A 25,828-nucleotide genomic window follows, 5' to 3' on the forward strand; every position below is an offset into this window, starting at 1 on the left:
GATAATTTCTTTTAGCATAATCTCAATGTGTAGCATAATAGCACAGCTCTCATCCCTTTGAATTTCCAGACACTAGAATAAAAAATTAGATTCTAGAGAGGTGCGGGTATAGTATTGATTCTAGATTCAATGACTGACTTCTAAATCCCAGCAAGTATGTGGTTATTAGAAAATAAGTTAATCATTTCAGAAATGGTACATCTTAAAAAAAAAAATGAAAAAGATCTTAGAAAGTACTGTTCATTTTTCAGTTAAGGATCAGAAGGGATCAGTAAGTTACTGAAAGTCACAAGGCAGTTATGGACAGAGCTAGGGCTCCTAATTCAATGCTCAACACACTTTGCTCTCAATAACAGTACAACTGGACAATCATTTAAGGCCTGCAGAACAGGAACTTTTAATCTTTTACATCTTCTGTACATGTTTACATTCACTCAGTGATGTTTATTTGTGCAGCCTGAAGTTACAAACATAATAAGCACCAAGCAGGCATGCAGGACCTATGTGAAAGATCCTCAAAGCAATCTGGAGGCTCCAACACTATCAAAAGTCATCTAATTCCATTCTCACTCTTGACTCCAGCCATGACAGCATAGCCATGATAGCATGATAGCACTGATGAAGAGAAAACTAATTAGTAACTGCTGGTTTGCCAAAGTGAATCAAACAGAAACTGGTAAATTCAGATGGGTCTTTTGTCTTTACACTAATAATTGATTTAGTCATGTCTATTTTTTATTCATTCAAGCAGTATTTCCTGGGCATCTACTATGTGCTTGTTAACATGGTTCTAGACATAGCACAGATGAGAGTGAGCAAGCCAGGACAAGTCATGGAACTCTCCACCAAGCAGTGGATTCAAAAAATAAATAGATCAACAAAGAGCAAAATAATTTCAGTGCACTTTAAGTGATACTGAAGGAGTTAAACTGGATACCAATAAGAAAGGTGACCTGTTTGGACAGTTAATATGTGATCTAGAGAGTCAGTCACGTGACCCACAGGAGGGAGAGTAATGCAGTAAAGGGAAAGGTGCCAGATGGGGCTGTGACATGGGACAAGTGTGGGTCTGGCTGTAGATGGAGGCCGGGAGAAGCAAGGTGTGGAAACACAGGCCCGGTAAGGGATTGAACTAGTTTTCCCCACAGATAATGGATAGATGAACGCCTCTTCAGAAAAGAGTCTGAACACTTCAATATAACTTTATTATTATATACAGGCAGGATAAACCTCTGCATTAGGGAAGCCATGGTGATTCTAAATCGTGTATAATTTACTTGTTTGAAATACATAGAGAAAATAAGGCTTGGGTAAGTTCTTAAATATGACTTTGCTTACAAGGAAAAAAAACTTGTTACAGCATTTTGACCACCTGGAATTCTGAATGGCATTCCCTTTAACCCTGAATAGTCTGCAAATACATTATCATCTGCTTTACCTGGTCCAGCAGGTAGAATCTCCAAAGTACTAAAGATAAAGTCAATCATTACTACTGAATTGGTCCAGAGAGAAAATGTTCTTTAAATTGTGTGTTGGTTTTTTGTTTTTTAGTATTAGTACAATCTATTTTCATGGTATTGACGTCATACTTGCTGGAGGTAGAAAATATATATAATAATCAATAATTTACTACAAGATTAGGAGGCTCTGGAACCAAAACATCTTTATGTATAAACATAAAGGCCCTGGATCACCTGAGATTGAAAGATATGGATCAAATAACTGAATTCCAGTTTTGCAACCAGCTACCCGTGTGACCAAGCCTGGACAAGTTTCTAACCCTCTTTGAATATCATGTATCTCTAAAAAGTATAGGTTACTGTTCATTCCTAGGTTGGAGAGACAAAGAAGCAAGAATTTCTAAGGGTCTGGCACATAGAATAAACTCAACAAATTTAGTGTTTTTCTCTCCCCCCATATAACAGTAGCATTTGGGGAACAATACCCATACAGATTTCAGTTCTCTCTTTAAATAAATTTTCATATAAAACAAAAAGGTAGGACAAAGGAACTGTTTTTAAAGCTCTTTATACATCAAACTCTGAAAAATGAAGTGTTTCTGAGTGTTCTGCTGCCTGGAACCATCCCATTTTGTCTGTCTATGCTTCTCCAGAGCTTCTGCGTGTTTCCTTCATCTCAGACACAAACACGTGCCCAAGTGCAGTAAATCACAGTTAATTGCATGTCTTAAATTAAAGGACAAAAATAATGCACAATTAATTGGGGGGAAATTGTCAGTTGATGAATGAGTCCCACTCATTACACTTCATGCACAGAATACATGTCAAGCTTGTGTTTCAGGCAAGAAGATCCAGCCTGTGACACTGAGGGGAGGTACATGGCACAGCCTTTCTGCAGAGCAGTCTGTCCAAACAATAAAATTCTTTACAATACTTAACAACACTGCGATTGTGGCATAGACAGCTTTCTCTACAAGGATATTCAGCACAGGACCTTGTATAATGGGAACAATGAGAACTAACACACTCATTGATAAGGGACTGAATAAAGAAACTAGGTTTTGGTCATTAAAAGAAAAATCTAAGCTGTAAGAAATGACTTTTCCATAGTTAATAATACAAGAAAACACCTACCAATGCCACATAATAAACTTCTTTTACCAACTTAAAAAAAAATAATAATACAAGAAAACATTCATGACATTCATATATGTAAACTGTTTACAGAACAATAAGTTTCTTTTTTAAAGGATATATGTATATAAAGGTAGGAAAAGCAAGCAAAGAGAGAGGGAGGAGGAGAAAGGTACTAGGGAAGTATGCAACAAAAATGTTAACATTTTTATTTCTGAGTTATAAATACTTTCTAAATTTTCTAATTTTCTAAAAAGCTTTTTGTTGTTTAAAATTACATTTCAATTTATTTCTGAATGTGATATTATGAAATGTCAGTTTTAAAGATTCATAAGAATTTTTTAAAGATGAATTTACCTATTATAATAAAAACATCATCATAAAATTAAAAAATTGTCCCCAGTAAGCAATTACATACAACCCATACAACCCTATTATACCCTTGGTTATTTAGACAAAATCAACTTTATAAAATGTATTTCAACATATAACTTACAGTATATTAAAACACCAGAAGAAAATCACTATAAATCCTTATTTATTTACTGATACTGACAAACTACAAAATATATTCACAACAAATCCAATGATCTTGAATTTGAGGAACTGCAAATCTCTTCTCCACCCACCTACTTCCCATTATTTTCTACTCTGCAATAGAAAGACATAACATCCAGCCACTACATAATACATCTAATGTCATTCTGAAGCTAAAATCTGGCAATAAACAATGCACATACACAAACACAGTTTCACCATTTTTACCAAACTGGATGAGAACCGATGACAAAATTTTGCAATCTACCACTAGTCATGCTTTTGTTTTGAGAAGAAAAGAACATACTAAACCTAAAAGAGCTGCTGCATTCCAAAGGTACTGAACCGTCTACTAAACCTTGAAATAAGAAATATACATTTCCTGCTCTCCTTTATTTATGGGAAGGTGGTGTGGGAGAAGATAATCATGTTTCAGCGAAAGCACATATCTCAACCCCAAGCATCTTTTTGTCCCAAGGGTAATATTTTCATTCCACTCTTAATGGAACAAATTTCTAATCAGAATATGTATTCAAAAATAATGGAGGCAATGCAATGTCAACACATCATGCTGCCATCAGCATTCCCCCGTGCTGGGAATCAACAGAGCACACTCTCTGATGGGACGGAAAGCCAGGGCAGGTGCAGAAATGGCACACTTGATGAAGGCAGAGGAGCTAGCAAGGACGATACAGCAGTTTTGATCCTCTTTGGGTACTCAAGACAGTGTTTGGAGAAAAGTTTCTAAACTGCAAGAGACCAACCTTGAAAGTTTTAAGGAAGGGATGACTTATAATGGGTCTAGGCCAGGACCTCAATTTTCAAATCAGGATCAGTGTCTACTTTTGCAAAATTATTGGGAATTCTTGAAACAAAAGTCACTTCTGGAAAGGTAAGCACTACACCTAGATTTTGTAATTATTAAAACCTTAAGGCAACATACACTATTGAATATATTTTGTGATGTCTTGGAAAAGGACAGAGGCTTAAATTAATCTTTCTTCAAGCTTGGCAATGAAGCCGGGTGAAGGATAATGGGAGTTCATTATACCATCCTTCTGCTTTTGAATGTATTTGACATTTTCATAATAAAAACTGAAAAAAAATTAAGATGCTTTCAATATATTTTATCCTCAAAATTTTACTGACTTTTCCTTCAGAAATATGAGATCTGATTTACATTTATGATGATTTGATTCTAACATGCAGTTGGAATTCTTTTAAAAATCCACCAAGCATGATGTTGATCATAAAAAAAAAATTCCTTCGCTCCTGAAAAAATCTTACCATGATCTATAATGATAGAAGACGTGCACCTCAACAAATGCACTGCCACCATCTGCCTGGCATTTCTCACAGTGTGACAAAATAGACTGGTAATGAACTGCTTTCCTACCGAAATCTGCCAGCTTTAACTCCCCCGTGTCACTGATCAGAAGGTTCTGTGGTTTCAGGTCTCTGTGCAAAATATAACGCTGGTGGATGTAAGACAGCCCTCGCAGCAACTGAAATAAAAACAACTGAAAAAACAGGGAGACAAAAGTTACAATCTGAACACAGATAAATGCCAGTTTCTACATATAGTCTGCCAAGCACCTGTATTTAATGAAAATGGATACCCATCACTAAGTTGCCTACCAAATTATTTAAACAAAATGTGCAAAAAGGCATGAAAAGCCCTAATTCATTAATAAGTAAATCTGAAAATTTCTAACAACCTCATATGTCAACCCAGAGTGATACCTCCTCAGCCAGAGGGAATCTATTAATCCAATCTGTGACCTATAAATTAAGTAAAATGTAAAAACCAATTCTTGAAAACATCTGATTTCCTGAGAGGTAAATTGAGACAGAGAAAAAAATCTATCCATGACATTATAAAAAGAAGGAGAACTTTTTACAAGTTTATGGAAATGTGCACATACTCAATTCCACAGAAACAACACAAAGATGGTACCCAAGGATTCACCGATTAACATTCTTTAAGGAATGGAAAGATAAGATGATCTCAAATAATTAAAACAAAAACAGTCATATGGTCCCATTAGTACTATGTTGTAATTATATTGCTTTTGCACATATGGCCACAGAGATTAGGCTGTTGCCTGAAGACAGACATGTACCTTCACTAATTATAGAGCCGACCCATCCTAAAGGGAAAGCAAACAGGAAACAGGAAATCAATAATTTGACAGCAATACTTTTGTAAAAAATGAATTTAAGAAGTGACTAATGGCCTTCTCTGTTTAGTTTCATATTGGATCATATCAAATGTTCCTATTAGATAACAAAAAATGTGATTCACTAGGTTTTTCAATATTCTGTTTATGAAAAAGGGAATATTTTTAAATAATTTATTTGCCAAAATATTCTTAATTAACACAGCTTTTAAAAATAATTTTAAAATTAAAACAAAAATAAAAACAAATGTTTTAAGTGCCATCAGTATTCTAGTCTATGTAATTGGCTAATAAGAAAATGCAATTTCAGGGTCATTTTAAATGAACTAGTTGTCAAATATTGATGATACAGGGATTCCAGAATAGTTAAATGGAAAACACTGGCAGCTCCTTGAGGGCCCTGGAAGCTAGCATTTCTGGAATATTTTCCTACTGACTGGGTGGGGGCTATAAAAGCTGAGTAAATTTTTCACAAGTTAGATACCTTGAAATAATACTAAGATGAATCCATTTTAAACATCTTTGTATGTGATAATAATGTTGTAGAGCAGTAAAGGCCTATGATCATTATTTCCAGAATCTAAGAATCAGAAAGTAACAATCTGTTGTGTTAGCCTAGATTAAGTTACTGAACCCCAGGGAGCAAATCTCTCTTGACTGGCTCAATCCTTTCTGTGTAGCAGATGGAAAGACTTAACACCATCACCCCCATCTTCCAGTTTCATTCTTCACTTCTAATACCGGCTGCGGCCTGAAGCCTAAAGCTTTCAATTTCTAAGATCATCTATATCCCTTTAGTTTAGATGGGAGAAAGAGTGAGCAAATAAAACCACTTGGGGTTTTCAAAAGCTTTTAAACACACACACACACACACACACACACACACACACACACACACACACACACACACAAAGGCAGACCACATAACAAATAAACTTAATATCAAAAGTAAGCTGATTTTGAAAACAAAGTTTGGTGTTCTGCAAGGTGCTAACTGATCTTTGGGGCCAGGAGGCACCAAACTTATTGGAATGTTATTGCCAATTTAAACATGGCAATGTGTTTTCATTTAACAGACACCAAGTGCCAGTTGCCATTCTATGCATCATAAAATATGACCTCATTTAATCTCTGTAACAATTTTAATGAAGAAGACACTACTATTATCTCCATTGTAGTGATGAGGAAACAGCAGTTTCTCAAAGTCACCCAGCATTAAGTAGCAGACCCAGGACTCAAACCCAGGCAGTTTGGCTCTAACGTCCAAATCTGGAGTCCTGGCCAGAGAATAACACAAGCAGGCAAACTGTTGATACAGAAGCTGCTGCCTCCAACTAACAGGATAAAGTATGGGCATCTTGTGAGTGAGCCCTGATTCCAACTGGGTGCCCAGCCTCATCACTCTCCATTCCCTAACTCCAAGCCATCTTGCTCACTCCCACAGTCAGAGCATACAGCTCTTCAATCCTTGCCTTTGCTATTGTCTCCTCTATGACAGAAAGCCCTCTGTCCCCTTTGCTTGCTGACCTCCATGCATTGCTTAGGTCTCTCCTCAGGGATCACTCCTCCCTGGAGCCTTGCCTGACCATTCCCTCCCAGCCTCCACTCCCTCATCAGGGCAGGTCTCCATGAGGCACTCCTCCTCTGTGCCCAGGAGGCCCCTGAATGTCTATCGCACACCTTACACAGCGGTACAGCATTATCCGACCTCTTGTACACTGCGTGCCTCAACCATCTTCCTAGCCTGAGTTCACAGCCCACACTCCTTTACCAGTAATGTATTTACCAAATTTAGAGACATCTGCATGAGGCAGATACAAAAATAACAGACAGGAAACAATGGAATGGGATTCTAGATGCTAAGGGTAGATATGGTACATCAAGCAGTCCCAAAAGGCTCTTCTTTTAGCACCTTTACTGATAAGTGAAAAATCTACAATCCTCATGCTAATACAGAAGCTATTCAAATAGGATAGCATACTAATGAAGATTAAGAAAAATCAGCATCAGGCAAGGATGAACTAGACATTCCAATTACAGTGGTATTCATGATAAATGAAGCCCAAACATGACAAATACAGCCCCAACCTTAAGTTACAGCCCAAAACAAACTGTTATGTCTTTGAGAAATACACAATCAAGTCAGAACAAATTCCCATAGAATAAATTCATTTAAGTTTTATTAAGTGCCAGCCGTGTGCTTGGTGCTGCCATGCAAGAGGGATGCAAAGGTAAGGAAGACATGAGATACAGTGTTTGGACTCAAGGAACTCACAGCCCATTGGGCATGAGAAACACAGAAGCAGATAGCCCCCACTTAGGTCTGCACAGCAATGGCAACACAAACTTGAGTGTTCAGAAGGCACAAGGGGGGAGTGGCCAACCAGAACCTTTACAGAAGTGTGGGGCTGATCCTGCCATTATTCAAAGGGAGCCTGTGGAAAGGGTGAATCATAGAAGCTCATCCCCATGAAAGCATAATTCATTACACATACAATTTTAGCAGGACACTGAGTCGAGCCACTCAATGCACAAGTTGAATGATATATCTGTGATATGACTAACAACTTGCTATTGTGAGGGAAAATACTGCAGAGACCAAGCAAGCAGATCACAGATAAATTAAGAGGACAAACTTAAATAAGAGAAAACAATATATATGAAATTATAAATGTAGCAATTCATCATCACAAAAGTAATGGTGGCAAGGGGACAGACATCACTGAAAACATTAGAAAACTTGGTATATTCGAAATAACATTCTAATGTGCTTAACAGAAAGACACACTGCTGGCTATGAGTGAGAAGCTGTAAGGAAGCAGTGGTCATGCTGAGTAACACAGAATGTCCTGTGGAATATTCTCTGGGAATGTCTTGTGAGTTGAGGATCTCTTTCATCAGAGAAACAGGCAGGTATACCTAACTTCATTGGATTGTCGTGTAGATCGCCACGTAACAAGTTAGGCTGGATCTTTGAGGAAACCAGAGGACACCATGAGAACAAGAAAGACCACTAAAGAGGGGCCGCACACACAGAAAGGGTAAAGATCAGTGCTGGCCATTTGCTAATAAAGCCTGGTAAACATTGATGAAATCTCAGGTACTGAAAAGATAAAAAAAAGGGGGACTAACATGAGCTGAATGAGGCTCACTCTAACTTAAAGGCTGTTCCTAGCACTTTTACATATGTCATTCAATCCTTTCCATCTATAACCCTGTACATCTCCTTTTCTTTTTAAACAAATGAGAAAAATTAAGCCCTCAACGCACAACTTACTCAAAGTCAATCCACCTATTACACTGCTGTTGTGAACTTACCACAGTACACCTCACAGCCCTGAATGAGGCTGATGCTTAATAAATGCGTGGATGAATATAGTTACACATCCAATGTGATCAAACTGCTTTTATTAAGTGCACCCAAGTTTGTAAAAGTCTCCATGAGCATATGATTCTTGAATTTGTTTTTGCTATTTAAGATCCTTTCAGAAATACATACCATGAGAAAACAGTTTTAGGTACCGAAATTAATAAATTCATGTATTTGAAACTCTCTTCCTATACATCTATTGTAGTAGCCATAAGTCTTCCTAAGATTGTGGAATTCCAAGATTTGTCACCTCAGGATATTCTTCAACTTTATAAAAGGAGATTCCTTCAAATTCTTCAGTATGATCACTGAAGATTTATATTCTGGTTTGACTATGTTGACTTCCTGCAATGAAAACCCAAAGGGAAAAATGCCTAAAATAGCAATGGAATGATGATCAGGGACACTTCTGCCAGCAGCAGATCTATCTACAGCCCAGGTGTCTTGCCATTCCCAGCAGGACAGGAAACAGCTCATATTCTCAGTGCCATGGCACGTATTTCTCAATAATAGCCTTTAGTACTTCTTCTGTTCCCTTCTGAAACTCTTTAGTTAGTTTATCTTAAGTAGGTAAAAAATATCATGATAAACCCTTTTACCAAAACTTTTAAAGTCTGTAAAAAGTATATATTAGTGGACTCAATATATTCCATTTATTAATCAGAAGAATTACTGTCACCTGCAGTGAGCAACAAGTTTCATATTCTCATTCCCTTCAAACTCTTAAGATATATGCTCAGGTGCTCTTTGTCTCAGTGTTTAGAGTTAACAGGTTCCATGAAATGCATGAATTATTTAATGCATGCGTTAAATAATACATGCATTATTTAATATATGTGATTGTACTCCATATGATACTAAGACTAAGAAGAAACCTTGCAGATTTTCAAGGAATGGGTCAACTTTCTTTAGGGGATGTCCAGGGACTCTTAGGGCATAGAGGACAGTTATTAGAGCTATTAGAAATGGACCAACTAATTGTTACAAAGACATTTAGTTAAGCTACTTTTTTGCCACCTGGGGACTAAACTTAACATCTCTGCATCATAGTTTTTCATCTTGAAAGTGACTGATTAAGTCTTAGATACCTTTAACAATCATTCATGTTGTAATACTGTATCATTCCATAATATTACAAATAACAGAAATGGAAGGGACTTTACAAATCAAACAAATGTACTAAGTGTTGTTATATTAAGTGCTTACTACAGTAGACAGACATCATGCTCAAAGTTTTGTATTCATTTAGATAACTTAATCCTCCTAACATCTCTGCAAGACAGATATTTTTATCCCTATTTCAAGATAAAGAAATAAAACCTCAAAAGAATTAAATTAGCCACATAGTGAGTAAAAGGTAGTACTGATATATTTGCATCATATATTCCCACAATTAAGAGTACTGCATGGATACTAATTTTTTTTAAGTATGCGTACTATTTGATTAAAGTAGCTACACAGTGGGTGAACCCAAGATTAGAAAATATCAAACTGGCAAATAACCATAGTTGTACATGGGTAATAAATACTTCAAATAATAGGCTCCATGGTTAGCATGGTATTGTTTAAAAACCCATAAGCTTCACAAACATTGCTTATCCAGACATAACACTTTCTAGAAATGAAAAATAGAAACTCTGAAGCCCCAAAATATCTGAGTCTCAAAATATTTTATAATGTGCATCAGATATTGGTTTTATGGCAATATTAGCTTCTGCTTCATTTTTTAAAAGCCACAGAATGATTCATCATGATTCATTCATTTAGGTGAGTTTCAAATTTGCAATACCTAATACAAATATTAAATCTTAATTTGTAATACAATGTACATAATTCATGCCCAAATAGTTTCAAAGCATTACTGCAATTCAAAATATTTAATTTCTTAAAAAGAATAGCTAGAAGGTTATACACAGATACAAGGGAGATAGAAATAAAACCCTAAAGATTCAAATTATGCTATAATTTACATGTCACTTTGGACATACTTGACAGTATTAAACATGCTTCTGGGATGGTGTAAGACACAAGTAATGCCAGGGCACAAGGTCGTAGTGTGCACTTTCTACAACATATTAAAGACAGGCCCAGTTCTTGGAAAAATCTGCATAACAGGGAGGTTTGTCTTGCCACTTTTTGCCCTTTTTGGGTTCTTCCATTTAACTTTCTGTTCCTCTGTTCCACTCCCTCAAGATCCTCAGCTACATAACACTTCATTATTTCCAGATAACGTAACAATTTAACTTACTTTCTCTAAGTTACTTAAACATTAACATCGTCTTCCTAAAAATGATAACTTTCTAGAGAGGAATAACTCAACAAATAAGAACTTTGGGTACTTGGGCATGCCTTGGGGAAAAGATCTTGCACATTTTCTGTGATACTTGAGTATACCAGGTAGGTTGGCCTCCCATTCTGCCTTCTCTTCTGGCTCCAATGCAATGGTGGGTATCAAGGCAGACACTGTCCCAGGCACAGGGACACCACAGTGAGCAGGCAGACTGAAGCCAAGGGAACCAGAGCTGGTATACTTATAAGGAGTCACATGGGGATTGTAAAATGGATTTGTTTTGCCAAGTTCCTTGAAAGAAGCTCTACTATAGTAATTAGGTTTCCAGCTTATGAAAATTGGGAGTGCTCAGGATGAGAATCTTCCTTTTAATAAACTTGTCAGCAGCCTAAAAGTAGTATTAGAACTATTCCCTAGTTGAGTGGAAAGATGATCAAACTTAAGCTATTAGCTTTAATAGTTACCCAACATAATTTTTCAAGAGAAAAACAAAGAGTTGTTTCAAAGAATTCAAATAATAGAATCTTCTTAAGACCTGCCATTGTCAAGGTCCTCAGCTATGTAACATTTCATCATTTCTAGGTAATGTAACAACAACTTAATTTACATTCTCTAGCTATGTAATTCAGAATTATACAACTGCCTGTCTGATATGCACTTGTTAGAACTAAAAAGGCTCGAAACACAATTTTTACTCAGCTTCATTTGTGAATGTATATTACACTCACCCAAATTAAGGGCTATTCTTTTCACACACAATGAAAAGTAATGAATAGAATTTAAAATGGTTTCCCTGCCTAAAGTAACATCTTAGACACTCAAATCATCATGAATTGTTTTAATATCAGTTGATAAGACTAATGTAACTTTTTAAAGAAGACAGACACAGACTGAAAAAAATGACAAAGGTGATGAATCTTGAGCCTGAGTCTTGGAGAAAGCTTACAAGAGAAACAAATTTCAAATGGAATGCCGAAACACTTTGAGTTTGGATACGTAAGATCAACAATTCTCTCTATATATTCCTTCAGAGAGGTCTCAAGTAATATTAATGATAAATATGTATCAGATGTACTGGCTAGTCACATGAAGGCTGTATCTCTCTGAGACCATCAGAAAAAGCCCTGGTAATGTGTGCACCCTCTCTCTATCTCAGGCTGACTGCCCTCCAGGGATCTCATGTTTGCCTTGGAAAACCATGCAAACACAGGGGTGTCCAGTGCAGAATGGATCTTAAAGGGGAAAGAGGCGAGGTGAATGGCTTGAAGCTAAAAACCCAGGAGGGTTGTATTCCCATTGGGTACTCCCCAGACGGGAGTCTTACAATTAAATGTTCCATCTTACAATTAAAATAATCATGTGGTATACTTCAAGGATTGTATATCATCAATATTCAGGGTGGTTTCTTTTCAATCTGGGTTTCAAAGCCCCTTTAGGAAAGAGTCTGCTGTTTAATTAAGTGCCTTGATTCTTTTGTCTGATCCAAACTGTTACAAGCAGATCAACAGATGATGCCAATGATACAAAAGACATGTCTTCTGAACAACTGAACAGGTCCCACTTCTGAACCAGTTCACTACACTTAGACCCCCTCTGAATGTCCAACACAATATGCATTGACACAGCGAATTTCACTTTCTTTTACTGTTTGTTAATCCTTCTCTTTCCAGATACGGAAGATTATTTTGTTACAACAAAAATGGGATGAAAAGGTTCAAAAGAACCTGGATGGGTGCTGAGACTAGATGTCAATTTTAAAATATACTCTTTTGTGGCTTTTTGAAATAACTGTATTTCCCAATATACAGAATCATCAAAAGGCTCTATAATATTCACAGAGATGTATAATAGGATATCATTACCAGCTAAATGGGAGCTCTAGTGCAGAATATGGAGAAAATCAGGTGTTACCTGATTTTTCCATCTGAACCTTAGAAAAGTCTCATTTAGGAATCAATTCCCAGTGCCACCTGTATAAGACAATCTTAATTCAGCATAACATAATTGTCTGTTATACACCTGCTTATTCTCTGAACTATGAATGAAAAATAGCCATTTTTCAATCATAATAAACCTCCTATTTTCTAATTAATGTAGATACTGAAATAAAGAATAAAACTCAACTTCATGCCAATAGGATTTCAGATACTTCAGAGAATAAAGCAGAGAATTCAGAATTACTTTGGTTATTTTGGTTCTGTTTAAAAAAAAGGCAAATGTGTTCTTGTAAGAAATCTTTTAGAAAAGTCATTAAGATAACATGGAAATGGAGGTACAGACATAAAAACACAGGAAACCCAATGTCATCATGGTGATAAGATTGAAGTATCTACATTTCTAGATATTAGCTGGAGACAGCATCAATTAATCTTTCTTTTTCTCATGAGCCCTAACTTTCCATCTCTCACACTTATCAAGTTTTAAAGAACACATAAAAACTGAATGAAAGATGAAATTTAGATTGGTGTGGTCATTTATAACAACTCAATGATCAATCTAAATCACTGAGAATTATAAAATGAAGAACTAATACAAGGTCTGCATTCAAATCAACTATGAGAGCCAAATCCCCCAAAATTTATAGCAGATGGTTTATAAAGGGGGGAAAAGTAAACTATCTTCCTCTCAAAATTCTAACAGGATTCCTACATACCAATTATCATGTTCTGATACTCGGTTGCTGTACCTTTAATCATCACACATATTTAAAATAAGGCCAATGTCCTCAGGCTTTTGATTTGGGTTTTAAATTGCCCTCAAGTAATTAATGCTAAAATTACCCATTTGTCTAAAATTGACATTATCCTAAGAAACAAACCATTAGTTAATAGTGAATATTTATTTCAGAATGCCATATTGAGAAAAGATATATTTGGTAAGCAATTAAAAAGTAGAAAGTGACTCTAGAAATTTAGTTAACATTGACAATTTTTCTTACAAGTTTATTCCAGTGCTTACAAGGAATATACAACAAGAAAGAATAACCATTAACAAATGTTTTGCTGGAAATTAGTATAAAATTGCCATAGAACACTGCATGCCTTATTATGAAATCACAAGTTATGTATGGATTCAGTTGTTCTTTCTTCCCCTTCCTTCCTCAATGATACATCAGCTTTATAATGCTTCCGATTCAGCCAGTTCAGCCAGGGTCCCACCAAAGAACAATTTCCTCAATTCTGAGCTGCATCCCCCATTTTTATAATAAGGATAAACAAAATATTAACAAAGATATGTATATTTTTAGAATCCAAGATGTTTAAAATGTTTCTATATATTGTCATGGTGCATACTGATGAAATTAGAAGTCTAGATTGCCAAATTTAGGAGTAAAAGGATCCACTCACCATGCTTTTGTTCTATTCACCACATAAATATCCTGTGTTTATTACATTCCAGTCATTAATGATCTATGAACTATTTAGCCAAATACAGAGCTTTGTAGTTATTAAAAGAACATGCTCTTTTAAAAATAATGGCTTATCTCACCTGGTTTTCACATCTCCTTAAATTTATAGAGAATAATTACAATATCTTATTTTTAGCTCAATTTTTAAAATTAACATCTAGCACAGCATTATGAACAGCTGTTAACTTAGTAAATATTATTCTTCTTCGCATTCATAGATTTGAGACAATAAATATCAGCACATGAAAAAAAACAGTTAATACATCAAACAGAAATACCCATGGGATATCTGTCCCCTTGTCTATTCAGACTTATTTGACAATAATCTCACCTGCAGTGCAGATCCTAAGTGTAACCCTGGAGGAGTATATTGTCTCTAAGCAGACAAACAGTGAAGAAAAGCCAGTGCCTAATTAGGTGAGCAGCCTGCCACCAGCACCGTAATAAGAGCCGTCTGCTTCCACGTACTGCAATTCAGATGCCAAAACACAGGCATTAACAAGCTGCATTCTATTTTTTAACTTGTCATACCCTCAGAGAAGGTATAACTCCTTTTCCAAAAGGAGAATGATGATAAACCTGTGTGACTGTGTGTATATAAATTCACAAATAATAAGTTAATTATAGTAATTTAATGTATTAATCATTCAGTGTAGGGAAAAAACATTGGACAAAGAGTCAAAAAGCCTTGTGACAAGTTCTTGATCTCCATGATCCTGATCTTTATTTTATATAAAATGTGGCAGTTGCAGTGTACTGTTCTAGGATGCTAATCCTGGAATGGGCTTGGCTACAACAGAATCACTCAAAGAGGTGTTTTTCTTTTTTAATGATACAAACATTTAATGTTTAAATTATTATGGTCATTTAAGTGTTATTTAGAGCTGAACCATAAAGTTTACTATGAATATTTTTATTTCCTCTGCAAAGTAATCTGCTTTTCCTGTTGTTGGCAATGACCTAGTTTTTTAATTTGTTGTCTTGTGTTCCTTTGTTTAGTTTTCTTTGTAGTTATCACTAATTCAACACGGAACTCTTTTCCATCTTGTAAATGTGCTCAAACACATTAGGTATTGTAACAATTTCATCTTGGAAATCTCTCCTGGAGACTTCTGACCCACTCCAATCCCACTGGTAGGTTACTCCCCAGCCTGATGCATAACACTCATGCCAGGATTGTTTTCATTATGGTCCTGCAGATCTCCTTCTCTCCCATGGTGACCTCTGCTATCTGGCTTCCTTGTCTTCTCTGCCTAGTTTACTCCTCAGTTCTAGTGGTGTAGAGCAGGTACTCCTTGAGTACCTTCCTGAGAAAGTATGCAAGGTAGGGAAAATTTTCAACATGAAAGTCTGTATTTCACCCTCACACTAGGTTTGAAATACTTTTTTCCATCAGAATTTTCAAGCCATTGTCCCAGAGCCATCTCTTATCCAGTACTGCTGTTGAAAAGTCTAATGCTGCTTGAATTCTTGATCTTTTGTAGTAAACCTATTTCCCTTTTGTAGGATTTTTTCCTTGAAAGCAGTGTTCTGAAATGTTGCAATAATGGATATTATTGTCAGTGTATTTTCATTAAATGTTCTGGACATTTAATGGACTCTCAATCTTGAAATTCACATCCTTCACATCTGGAAAAGTATGGTTTAATGATTACTACTTTAATGATTCTCTTCTATTTTCTTCAGTTATTGAGATGTTGGATCCCCTGGACTAGATTTCTAATTTTTTTGATACTATTTTCTCACTTTAAAGATTTGTATTTTGTGCTCTATTTTCTGGCAAACTTTTTCAACTTTACTTTCCATCCTTTTTTATTGTTGCTGTTTTAAATTTCTGCCCTCATATTTTTAGTTTCCAAAGCTACTTTTTGTTCACCAAGTTTTCCTTTTTAAAACTGCCATATCATTCTCATTTTAGAGATGCAGTATTTTCTTTTACTTCTTTGAGAATATTAATGATTTTTTTCAAAGTTTTCTTTCCTAGCTTTCTCCATCTCATCAATACAAGCCATGTTGCTTCCTCCAAGTTACTTGTCAGCTGGGGTCCTCACTATAGTCACTTGGATTCTTTAGGTCTGTTCTCTTGATTAGATTATTCTGATTGGATTCCCCACAGACACATAATATTCTGCCTTTAGGCAGGGGTCTGACACCTGCTTTTTGAAACACTACAGCCACACGACCTGTCTCTAATGCTCTCCCCTGTCCCTTCCCACCCAGCCTGCCCCTGCCATTCTCTGGGACACCCTCTCTAACTACCTTGCTGACAGGTTAAGGAGCAGTGGAGGCAGACAGGCCATAAGGCTATGAGAGAGTGATAGACCAGGATCACTTGCAAGCATACCTGTCCTCCAGGCTTGGGGGTAAGCCAGGCAGGGGCACAGGGACAGTGAGGGGTGCTGTAGGTCACAGGAAGCACCCTGGGTGCTCAGTACTAGATCTGAGCAATGCCCACCATTTCCTACTTAAAATTATTTTTAGTTTGATTATGGGAGACATGATAGAATGAAGCTTTATAAAGCTTTGCAGGTGTCTCAGCCATGAAGCCAAGTCTGAAGACCTCTTAAATGACTACTGAGGTTTCTTGTACCCTTGACCATTTCAACAACTGAGACCATCCCATACCTTTTAGCAAATCCTCAAAGAGCCAAGATATCAATAGCTATAGAGAAAGGGATACCCGTATATCAGAGTATTCTGCTGCCTTGCAGTTATTCAGAAAGATGTAAGAAGAGGTAAATTACACCATGCTCTTGTAGGCATAAAAATGTAGTAGGGCATCACTCTGAGAGCACATTAAACAGCTTCTGAGTGGGAATAATTCCTGCTCTATATGACTAATATCTACACTTACTATGGGTGTTGTATCTAATTTATGTGACATTATTTCTATGCTGACTGCACATCTCATTCAACAGTAAGTTTCTCGCCACATCCTAGGAGGCACCAACTCCTGCAGTATTGTCTTGTTACTGCCACAGTAGGACCTAGACTTCAAATAGGTAGCAAGCACTGGGTATTCAAAGTCTTAGGAACAACCATGGGATGAAAGAAAAGCTTGCAGAATTTGGGTAAGATCTACTGAAACACAAATTTAAGGAGTGCAACCACATTACTAAAAAACAACCTAGAGATCAATTCCCTCATGATCATTCTTCAGGAGAGAAAGGGAAAATAAAATATAATGGAAGAAGCAGAACTTACAAATGCTACAAAAATAACCAGTGACACTGGCCTGATAGCAATGAACATGGTGATGTTTTGTGGAATGAACTTTCTTTCTTTGTCCCACCAACAAAGTTTTCCACCAATATTTGCCCAGAACTAATGCCACATATACGGTTGGTAAAACCATGCAAGAAGATTAAAAATCCAGTGATGCCATGGTTCTTTGAAAAGGTTCAGCCAGAAACTTAATCGCACTCCTGTCACTGAACTTGAAAGTAAGGAAGTCAAAGTTAGCTCAAAGTAGCTGCTCATCACCACTGAGGCTAGTAGGCCCCTAGAGTCCCCAGAGGCCAAGGGCTCAGGAGACATTTCCTACAGGTTCCCAAGGTTAAAGTGGGAAACAGGAGTAAGGATGTACTGTACTATTGATTTTGAAATCCATTAACCCTAAGAAGAGAACATTTAATGTACAGATAAGACAATTTGAGATGCTTTAATGTAAAACAAAGATTAAATTTCATATTATGATATTAAGTTTAGAGTTGGACTTAAACATAGGCAAGATAAAACAAGTCCCTTCATCTGTTAAAATTTCTACCCCAATCTAACTAATAAAAAACTACCTATATCAATGGAAACCGATTTTGAAGAAATATGGATAGTCAAAAAATCCAGGGATCATGGGAAGATGGTGGAGTGAGTAGTTCAGTGGAAATCTCCTCCCCAAAACATATATATTTATGAAAATACAATAAATACAACTATTCCTAAAAGAGACACTGTGGATGCAGTACAACAGCCAGGATACATCTATATCTGTGACAAGTAAACATCACACGAAGGGGGTAAGATACAAGCCACGGCCAGGCGGGACCTGAACGCTCCCCCACCCGAGAACACAGCAGGAAGAAAGGAGTTGGAACGGGGAGGGAGTGAAAGCCCAGGAGTGCTATACAACCAGCTCTAGAAATCCACACCCAGAGGGCAGACACAAGGTGGATGGGGTGCTGGATATAGAGAAACAGAAAAGCAAAACCTGTGGGTAGATACCCACAACCGGCGCCCCTGAGACAAAAGAAAAGCAAGTGCTTTCTGCAAGTCTTAAAGTGAGAGGGACCCTACAGCTGGACGAAGTCGTCCCGGCACACTTAGCCAGAAGCTGGGAATCCCGGGGAACTTTAGGCGCCCTAAACCCCAGGGTGGCAGTGCAGCTCTGAAGCCCTTCATGGCACAAAGCAACTTGCCAGTCCTTCCTCCAATGGACGCAGACTCTGACACACCGGCCAAGTAGTGGGAGAGTGGCAGCACGCACCAGGGGCGGTGGTGCCAGAAGGGACTGGGAGCGGATCGTGTGCGCCGGCGATGCCAGAGGGGAGTGGGAGCAGCTTGTGCAAGCCCACCGCGGAGGCAACTGAACAGCCCGGGTGCAGACCGTGTGCGCTGGTGGCAGTGGTGCCAGAGGAGCCCCAGAGAGGTTCATGCAGGAGAGGCCCACGCACACCTGCAGTGGAGCCAGAGGGAGTAGCCGCTCTCCCAGAAGCTGACTGGAATCCATGCGCAATGCACAGCAGACCTGGCCATACCCAAAGGCTGCTGCTGGCATACAGCTGAATGGTAGGGACACCGCTATCACGGAGGAGTGCATCTGGCATGCCTGCCACTCCCCGCAGGGCTCTGCACTGCTCTGATGGAGACCCGGCCCACAATAGCTAGGGGATTAACCCGGTGGCTGCTCCAGGAGTGCAGATAAACAACACAGGCAGCAGAGAGGGGCAAGGCATCCAGCAAGCAGGAAAGGACTGTTTTCTCCCAGCTGACACACTCACAACATGCCTACCGCCACCGCTACCACCACAAAAAAGCAAAAAAATTTAGTCCAGTCCAAGATAGTTCAGACAACACCTGAGAGAAGATCTGCAGAGACAGATCTAATCAGTCTCCCTGAAAAAGAATTCAAAATAAATATCATAAACATGCTGACAGAGATGCAGAGAAATATACAAGAGCTAAGGGATGATGTCCGGAGGGAGACTACAGAAGTGAAACAATCTCTGGAAGGATTTATAAGCAGAATGGATAAGATGCAAGAGGCCATTGATGGAATAGAAACCAGAGAACAGGAACGCATAGAAGCTAACGCAGAGAGAGATAAAAGTATTTCCAGGAATGAAACAATATTAAGAGAACTGTGTGACCAATCCAAAAGGAACAATATCCACATTATAGAGGTATCAGAAGAAGAAGAGAGAGAAAAAGGGATAGAAAGTGTCTTTGAAGAAATAATTGCTGAGAACTTCCCCAAACTGGGGGAAGGAATATTTGCTCAGACTACAGAAGCACACAGAAATCCCAACAGAAGGGACCCAAAGAGGACAACACCAAGACACATAATAATTAAAATGGCAAAGATCAAGGACAAGAACAGAGTATTAAAGGCAGCCAGAGAGAAAAAAAAGGTCACCTACAAAGGAAAACCCATCAGGCTATAAACAGACTTCTCAACAGAAACCTTACAGGCCAGAAAAGAATGGCATGATATATTTAATGCAATGAAACAGAAGGGCCTTGAACCAAGGATACTGTATACAACACGATTATTATTTAAATATGAAGGAGGGATTAAACAATTCTCAGACAAGCAAAAGTTGAGGGAATTTGCCTCCTACAAACCATATCTACAGGGTATCTTAGAGGGACTGCTCTAGATGGGAGCATTCCTAAAAAGAGCAAGAACAAAACTCCCAACATATGAAGAATGGAGGAGGAGGAATAAGAAGGGAGATAAATAATCATCAGACTGTGTTTACATAGCTCAATAAGCAAGTTAAGTTAGACAGTAAGGTAGTAAAGAAGCTAACCTTGAACCTCTGGTAATCACAAATCTAAAGCCTGCAATGGCAATAAGTACATATCTTTCAATAATCACTCTAAATGTAAATGGACTGAATGCACCAATCAAAAGACACAGAGTAATAGAATGGATAAAAAAGCAAGACCCATCTATATGCTTACAAGACTCACCTCAAACCCAAAGACATGCACAGATTAAAAGTCAAGGGATGGAAAAAGATATTTCATGCAAACAACAGGGAGAAAAAATCAGGTGTTGCAATACTAGTATCAGACAAAAGAGACATCAAAACAAAGAAAGTAACAAGAGATAAAGAAGGACACTACATAATGATAAAGAGCTCAGTCCAACAAGAGGATATAACCATTAAATATATATGTACCCAATACAGGAGCACCAACATACCTGAAACAAATACTAACAGAAATAAAGGGGAAAATAGAATGCAATGCATTCATTCTAGGAGACTTTAACACACCACTCACTCCAAAGGACAGATCCACCAGACAGAAAATAGGAAAGGACACAGAGGCACTGAACAACACACTAGAACAGATGGACCTCATAGACATCTATAGAACTCTACATCCAAAAGCAACAGGATACACATTCTTCTCAAGTACACATGGAAAATTCTCCAGAATAGACCACATACTAGGCCACAAAAAGAACCTCAGTAAATTCCAAAAGATTGAAATCCTACCAACCAACTTTTCAGACCACAAAGGTATAAAACTAGAAATAAATTATACAAAGAAAGCAAAAAGGCTCACAAACACATGGAGGCTTAACGACATGCTTCTAAATAATCAATGGCTCAACGACCAAATTCAAATGGAGATTCAGCAATATATGGAAACAAATGACAACAACAACACAAAGCCCCAACTTCTGTGGGATGCAGCAACAGCAGTCCTACGAGGAAAGTACATAGCAATTCAGGCATATTTAAAGAAGGAAGAACAATCCCAAATGAATAGTCTAATGTCACAATTATCAAAATTGGAAAAAAAAGAACAAATGAGGCCTAAGGTCAGCAGAAGGAGGGACATAATAAAGATCAGAGAAAAAAATAAATAAAATCGAGAAGAAAAAAACAATAGAAAAAAGTCAATGAAACCAAGAGCTGGTTCTTAGAGAAAATAAACAAAATAGATAAGCCTCTAGCCAGACTTATAAAAAGAGGGTCAACACACATCAACAGAATCATAAATGAGAAAGGAAAAATCATGACGGACCCCACAGAAATACAAAGAATTATTAGAGAATACTATGAAAACCTATATGCTAACAAGCTGGAAATCCTAGGAGAAATGGACAACATCTTAAAAAAATACAACCATCCAAGACTGACCCAGAAAGAAACAGAAAAACTAAACAGACCAATTACCAGCAACGAGATTGAATCGGCAATCAAAAAACTACCCAAGAACAAAACACCCATGCCTGATGGATTTACCTCGGAATTTTATCAGACATATAGAGAAGACATAATACCTATTCTCCTTAAAGTTTTCCAACAAATAGAAGAGGAGGGAATACTCCCAAACTCATTCTATGAAGCCAACATCACCCTAATACCAAAACCAGGCAAAGACCCCACCAAAAAGAAAACTACAGACCAATATCCCTGATGAACATAGATGCAAAAATGCTCAACAAAATATTTGCAAACCGAATTCAAAAATACATCAAAAGCATCATACACCATGACCAAGTGGGATTCATCTCAGGCATGCAAGGATGGTACAACATTCGAAAACCCATCAACACCATATACCACATCAACAAAAAGGACAAAAACCACATGATCATCTCCATAGATGCTGAAAAAGCATTTGACAAAATTCAACATCCATTCATAATAAAAACTCTCAACAAAATGGGCATAGAGGGCAAGTACCTCAACATAATAAAGGCCATATATGATAAACCCACAGCCAACATCATACGGAACAGCGAAAAGCTGAAAGCTTTTCCTCCGTGATCGGGAACAAGACAGGGATGCCCACTCTCCCCACTGTTATTTGACATAGTACTGGAGGTCCTAGCCACGGCAATCAGACAAAACAAAGAAATACAAGGAATCCAGATTGGTAAAGAAGAAGTTAAACTATCGCTATTTGCCGATGACATGATATTGTACATAACAAACCCTAAAGACTCCACTCCGAAACTACTAGAGCTAATATCAGGATTCAGCAAAGTTGCAGGATACAAAATTAACACACAGAAATCTGTGGCTTTTCTATACACTAACAATGAACTAATAGAAAGAGAAATCAGGAAAATAATTCCATTCACAGTTGCATTAAAAAGAATAAAATACCTAGGAATAAACCTAACCAAGGAAGTGAAAGACCTATACCCTGAAAACTACAAGACACTCTTAAGAGAAATCAAAGAGGACACTAACAAATGGAAACTCATCCCATGCTCCTGGCTAGGAAGAATTAATATTGTCAAAATGGCCATCCTGCCTAAAGCAATATACACATTCCATGCAATCCCTATCAAATTACCAACAGCATTCTTCAATGAACTGGAACAAATAGTTCAAAAATTCATATGGAACCACCAAAGACCCCGAAGAGCCAAAGCAACTCTGAGAAAGAAGAATAAAGTGGGGGGATCTCGCTTCCCAACTTCAAGCTCTACTACAAAGCCACAGTAATCAAGACAATTTGGTACTCGCACAAGAACAGAGCCACAGACCAATGGAACAGAATAGAGACTCCAAACATTAACCCAAACATATATGGCCAATTAATATATGATAAAGGAGCCATGAACATACAATGGGGAAATGACAGTCTCTTCAACAGATGGTGCTGGCAAAACTGGACAGCTACATGTAAGAGAATGAAACTGGATCACTGTCTAACCCCATACACAAAAGTAAATTCAAAATGGATCAAAGACCTGAATGTAAGTCATGAAACCATAAAACTCTTAGGAAAAAACACTGGCAAAAATCTCATGGACATTAACATGAGTGACTTCTTCATGAATGTATCTCCCCGGGCAAAGGAAACAAAAGCAAAAATGAACAAGTGGGACTATATCAAGCTAAAAAGCTTCTGTACAGCAAAGTACACCATCAATAGAACAAAAAGGTATCCTATAGTATGAGAGAATATATTCATAAACGACAGATCCAATAAAAGATTGACATCCAAAATACATAAAGAGCTCACACACCTCAACAAATAAAAAGCAAATAATCCAATTAAAAAATGGGCAGAGGAGCTGAGTAGACAGTTCTCTAACGAAGAAATTCAGATGGCCAACAGACACATGAAAAGATGCTCCACATCGCTTGTCATCAGAGAAATGAAAATTAAAACCACAATGAGATATCACCTCACACCAGTAAGGATTGCCATCATCAAAAGACACACAACAACAAATGTTGGCGAGGTTGTGGAGAAAGGAGAACCCTTCTACACAGCTGGTCGGAATGTAAATTAGTTCAACCATTATGGAAAGCAGTAAGGAGGTTCCTCAAAAAGCTCAAAATAGAAATACCATTTGACCCAGGAATTCCATTTCTAGGAATTTACCCTAAGAATGCAGCAGCCCAGTTTGAAAAAGACTGATGCACCCCTATGTTTATTGCTGCACAATTTACAATAGCCAAGATATAGAAGCAACCTAAATGTCTATCAGTAGATGAATGGATAAAGAAGATGTGGTATATATACACAATGGAATATTACTCAGCCATAAGAAACAAACAGATCCTACCATTCTCAACAACATGGATGGAGCTAGAGGGTATTATGCTCAGTGAAATAAGCCAGGCAGAGAAAGACCAAATGATTTCACTCATATGTGGAGTATAAGAACAAAGGAAAACTGCAGGAACAGAACAGCAGCAAGATTACAGAACCCAAGAATGGACTAACAGTTACCAAAGGGAAAGGGACTGGGGAGGATGGGTGGGAAGGGAGGCATAAGGGCAGGGGAAAAGAAAGGGGGCATTGCGATTAGCATGTATAGTGTGGGGCGGGGGGGACAGGGAGGGCTGTGCAACACAGAGAAGACAAGTAGTGATTTTACAGCATCTTACTATGCAGATGGACAGTGACTGTGAAGGGGTATGTGGGGGGGACTTGGTGAAGGGGGGAGCCTAGTAAACATAATGTTCTCATGTAATTGTAGATTAATGATACCAAAATTTTAAAAAATGATTTAAAAAAATCCAAATCTACCAATAAAATAAACAACTAGATGAAAAAAATCAACAATGATTGGAAGTACCATGTTGATTGTTATTTATCTAGAAAACTGTATTTTTTCAGAGTTCGAACATTTTAAAGGAACTCTAAAGTCTCTCTTAGGTCCCTACATTTTAAAATTGCAATATAACTAACCACCATAAAAATCCTCATTAATGCCATAAATTTTAATAAGCCCCTGCAACTTATTAAGAAAAATAAAAACCACCCAACAGAAAAATGGACAGTATATAAAAACAGGCAACTTATAAAAGCATTACAAATGGTCAAGAAACAGGAAAAGATGTTCAATGTCACTAGAAGTCAAGAAAGCAACAACATAAAAAATACTCCCTTCTGCTCATCAGAATGGCAAAAATTGAAATGACTGGCTATAGTCAATGCTACTGAGAGCAAACAAAAACATTCCTCCTCTAATTTACAACCTTGTGGGCAAACGTTACAGTCAAATTCATTAAAACTGAAATCACTCCTCTTGTTTAAAGAATACCCATTAACAAGACATCCAAAAGAAATAAGAATGTAAAGATTTTGTTATTATTTAATCTGAAATAATTTATAATAGCAATATTCTGGAAACAACCCAAAGATCCATGAATAAGGAAAAGTTGAAAATTATGTTTATTCACACTTTGGAATCATATGCCATTACTAGAAAGACTGTACTACATAGTTAGGTATTTGTTTTAAAGGACATCTATGATACATTTTTAAGTGAAAGGTATACAATAAGAAATATATTATTTTTATAAAACGAAAAGAAAAAGTATGTGCATATATGTACTTCTACAAGCAAAGGAAAAAGTACCAAAAAAAAAAAAGACAAAAACCACACAACACACCATGTTGCAAAGAGTGGTGTGGATAATGAATGGGAAGAATTGGAGATAAATAACTTTACTCCAAATACATTCACAGTGCTCAACTAGCTCTCGGCATCATGAAATGTAGTCATTTAAATCACAAAATGTGAGCACAGCATTAAGACTTCAGATGGAACTTTAGTATTTTCTAACTCCCTAACATTTGCCAAGAAAGAATCTGTTTTAAGGTTGAAATTTTGGGAGATTCCCAAGATGGTTGCTAGGTTAAATTTTAGAAGAAGTGAGTCTTTTGACACACGGTAGCAGTCCAATTTCTAATAAATGAAATGAAACAGAGCAGTAGGAAATACAACTTTTTTTTAAA

General features: G+C 37.3%; 1 protein-coding gene across 8 annotated transcripts in view; it reads right to left on the reverse strand.

The window, feature by feature from the left end:
• Positions 1-25,828, reverse strand: part of CDK14 (cyclin dependent kinase 14) — an 835,688-nt gene that overhangs the window by 321,294 nt on the left and 488,566 nt on the right. For all 8 annotated transcript variants that reach the window (XM_073238870.1, XM_073238871.1, XM_037019857.2 and 5 more), the window contains one exon: positions 4,528-4,651. In XM_073238870.1, the coding sequence (XP_073094971.1) occupies positions 4,528-4,651 (124 nt within the window). The remainder of the gene's footprint in view (positions 1-4,527; positions 4,652-25,828) is intronic.

This window comes from Manis javanica, chromosome 6 (genome assembly GCF_040802235.1).
Source record: "Manis javanica isolate MJ-LG chromosome 6, MJ_LKY, whole genome shotgun sequence".
Classification (NCBI taxonomy): domain Eukaryota; kingdom Metazoa; phylum Chordata; class Mammalia; order Pholidota; family Manidae; genus Manis; species Manis javanica.